This window comes from Arachis hypogaea, chromosome 5 (assembly GCF_003086295.3).
Source record: "Arachis hypogaea cultivar Tifrunner chromosome 5, arahy.Tifrunner.gnm2.J5K5, whole genome shotgun sequence".
NCBI classification, from domain to species: Eukaryota; Viridiplantae; Streptophyta; class Magnoliopsida; order Fabales; family Fabaceae; genus Arachis; species Arachis hypogaea.
This window is the reverse complement of record NC_092040.1, coordinates 36702930-36706854: the sequence shown is the minus strand read 5'-3', so window position 1 is coordinate 36706854 and position 3925 is coordinate 36702930. Positions and strand designations below refer to the sequence as shown.

The window sequence follows — 3925 nt, the reverse complement described above, 5'->3', positions numbered from 1 at the left end:
TACTTGGTTAACATGTAAGTTGAGTACATGTATGGTGCATTTCATATCTGTCCCTAAACTCTACGAAAACATAAAATTTGAATACAAATCTATGTAAATATAGTGTGTTTGGATTAAACTGGAGTTTGAATGAAAGTGATTTTGTAGAATTGATTTTGCACAGAAATGAGTTTATATCAACATGATTTATGTTTGGTAATTTTATATTAAATTTGATTTTGATAAAATAAATATTGTTTGAATAATATTAGTTAAAATCACTTCTAGATAAACAATTAATTAATTACTAAAAAAATATAATATTAAATTATAATTTTTTTAAGTATATTTAATCTTTTTTATACTTCTTTTAATATTTTTTATGTAATATTTTTTATAGTACTCTATTTTAGTATATTATAATTTTTTACTATTATAATAAAAATTAATATTTATTTATGAAATTAAAAATAACATATAAAAATTGACAATTTTTTAAGTATTTTTTATAATAAAAGTTTATATTTATTTATTAAATTAAAAATAACATATAAAATAATACATTTTAGTACTTTTTTAAATACTCTTAATAATCTTATTTTTATTATTATTTTAGATTCTAACTTTTTATTAGTTATATTTTTATTAATATTTATTATTAATTTTGTATTTAATTTATCATTTTTAATAGAAATAATAATACATATTATAAAAAATTACAGTAATAAACAATGCACAAAAATTAAAATAATTATTTTAATACTCTTAGTATTCTTTTATTAAGTATTATTTTGGATGATAAAATTTTATTATTTATAACTCTATTGTTATATATTATGGCATTAGGGGTGGAAAAAAGCCAGGCGGCCTGCCAGGGGCCTGCAGCCTGGCCTGTGTTTGGCCTGGCCTGACTTGCCCTGTTATAAAATAGGTACAGGCTCAGACTCTTTTAAAAGCCTTAATACATTAATAGGCCAGGCCCAGGCTCACTAATTAGCCTTAGAGGCTTGTCAGGCCTGCTTGGACCTGTTAAAATATAATTAAATATATAAATAATTATTTATTATTAATAAAATTATGAGATATTTTAAATTTATTGTATTTTATTATAAATATTTTTGTATATTTTAAATATGTTAAAAGTTTAAATTTTTTTATAAATATTAAATATATGACATATTACATATAACTATTTTTATTAAAAAATAATTTTTTTAAATAATATTTTTTATTTTTGTAAAAAAAAATTATCAGGCCTTTTAACAGGTTTCAGGCCAGGCCAGACTGAATAACAAGCCAGGCCTAGTACTTTATAAAGAGCCTATAACAGGCTGCAGGCCAGGCTCAGGCCAATCAACTGTATGACAGGGCAAGCCTGTTAAGAGCAAAGCCTGGCCTGGCCTGGCCTGTTTCCACCCCTAGATGGCATGCAGATGGACCTCGGGGTGGAGGTCTGGTATGCTTATCATGTAGTCTTTCAGGCTCTCATTCTGTCCCTGCTTGATTGTACAGAAAAAAAACTACTAATTTATCTCTCTGCTCTTGTTACAGAAAGAAACCATGTCCAGCAACCAATTTATTTTGTTCGCAAGACTTTGCAACATGTCGAGCTCAATTATCCGAAGTTAGAAAAGCTGGCATTGGCACCGGTATTCTCGGCAAGAAGACTCCAACTTTATTTCCAGAGCCACATAATTCATGTCCAGATCGACCAACCATTACGTCAGGTATTGCACAAGGCAGAAATTGCAGGCCGATTAGTCAAATGGTCGGTGGAGCTATCTGAGTTCGACATCAGATATCAGAAACGAGGCCTGATCAAGTCACAATTCCTGGCTGATTTTATCGTCGAGCTCACAATCCCTACAGCGGACGACCACGCAATACAATGGACATTATATGTGGACGGCGCTTCAAACCCTCAAGGGTGTGGTGCTGGCATCCGGCTTGAAGGGGACGATGGTTTCATTATGGACCACTCCCTCCACCTCTCCTTCAAGGCTAGCAATAATCAAACTGAATACGAGGCACTTATCGCAGGACTTCGACTATGCTTAGATCTCAATATATCAGTTATAAAGGTCTACTGTGACTCACTGGTACACCAGGTAACCGACCTTTTCCAGGTCAAGGATCCTTTACTCGCTAAATATTTCCTATTGGTAAAAGATTTAATATCCAAATTCACAAAGTTCGAAATACACCACATACCACGAGAACAGAACCAATGAGCTAACGTTCTGTCTAAACTAGGCAGCTCAGAGTCGTAGAAATCAAATTTACATCGGTCAACTTTATCCACACCAAGTGTTACACTAACCAATGTTTTAAGTATGAATCAAGAATAGGATTGGCAAAGCTCTTTTGTCCACTATTTGAAAACAGGTGAAATACCATCAGATGTAGAGAACGCCAAAAAATTCAGACGACAAGCGTCGTTCTTCACCTTGTTCAACGACTCTTTATACATGCGAGGATTCTCTCGCCCATTGCTGAAATACCTTTCAAAAAATGAAGCCGAGGTAGCACTCTCTGAAGCACATGAAGGAATCTGCGGAATCCATACCGGCGCACAAACTTTATCCTCGAAAGTCCTCTGTGCCAAATTCTTTTGGCCAACATTGCAACAAGATAGTTGCCACAAGGTTCGCAATTGTGAGAACTATCAGAAACATGCACCAATAATGCACACCCCAGCCGAGCAACTCCACCTTTCGGATGTAAGTTGGCCCTTCAATCGCTGGGGGATTGACATCCTCGGTCCATTTCCAATGGCATCGGGATAGGTGAAATTTCTATTAGTTGCTATAGACTACTTTTCAAAATAGGTGGAAGCCCAACCACTATCCAGGATTACATCTCAACAGATGATCTCTTTTGTATGGAAAAACATCATATGCCATTTTGGCATTCCTCAGCATATTGTTACTGACAATGGTCGCCAGTTTTTCGACCAGAAATTTACCTCTTTTTTTGCAGAACCTACAGGTCAAGCATCATTTCACGTTGGTCGAACATCCTCAAATAAACGGGCTGGCCGAAGCTGCGAATAAAGTAATCCTACACGCTCTAAAGAAAAAAATTGCTCGACGCAAAAGGTTTGTAGGCCGAGCTTATACCTAAAGTTTTGTGGGGATATAACACAATAGCTCAGTCCTCCATGAAGGAAACCCCTTTCCGGCTCGTCTACGGCTCTGAAGCCATGATACCATTGGAGGTTTCACAATCCTCCATCCGAACTCATGTGACCGAGCACAACGAATCTCGGTGTACCAACCTAGACCTTATCGAGGAAATCCAGGACATTGCAACAATCTGTCAGCGAGCAGCACAACACACAATAGCTCAGCGACACAATAAAACAGTCAAACACTGATCTTTTCAGAAAGGGGACTTAGTGCTAAGAAAAATAGAAAACGCTCGGAAACCACCATCACACGGAAAGCTTGTTGCGAATTGGGATGGATCCTACCGAGTTATAGAAGCCCTCGGCAACGGTGCATATCGCCTAGAATCTTTGAACGGTACAGCTTTACCTAACACATGGAACATTTCATCCTTAAAGCAATTCTATAGTTAAAAGTCAGGGACAGGCTTGTACTCTTTTTCCTACTGCCAAGATTTTTCCCAAAAGGGTTTTGCTTGGAGAGGTTTTAATGAGGCTAGCCTACCTGCATCTTTGTAACCGAAGGTTTACCAATTAAATGTATATGATCAGAAGTTTGTTTAAATTTTACAAATTAACTCTCTACCGACTTTATTATTTATCAATCCGATCTCAATTCACACAACAAGCGCTTTCGCTTATATAAACTCCAACTTGATCGGCAATCCATTCATCCAATTAGGACTTCCTTAAACATAAATTCTTATCAATCAATCAAATAACTTCTTAATACCTCAAAACCAAAGAGGTAAAGGGATATTCTCTAAACAAACATCAACA

The 3925-nt window shown here is 35.3% G+C and overlaps 1 protein-coding gene across 1 annotated transcript; it reads left to right on the top strand.

Annotated features, from left to right (window-relative positions):
* Positions 1–1412: 1412 nt before the first annotated feature.
* LOC140184893 (uncharacterized) lies at positions 1413–2765 on the top strand. The gene is made up of 2 exons (XM_072238088.1): positions 1413–2087; positions 2328–2765. Exons 1-2 carry the CDS (start codon positions 1413–1415, stop codon positions 2763–2765), a joined length of 1113 nt encoding a protein of 370 aa, XP_072094189.1.
* Positions 2766–3925: the final 1160 nt, after the last annotated feature.

Excerpts from the sequence above, each read along its gene's own strand:
- LOC140184893 (XM_072238088.1), top strand. The coding sequence starts at position 1,413 with ATGGACCTCGGGGTGGAGGTCTGGTATGCTTATCATGTAGTCTTTCAG. Across the intron at positions 2,088-2,327 it reads GTGACTCACTGGTACACCAG|GATTGGCAAAGCTCTTTTGT; the intron begins GTAACCGACCTT and ends AATCAAGAATAG.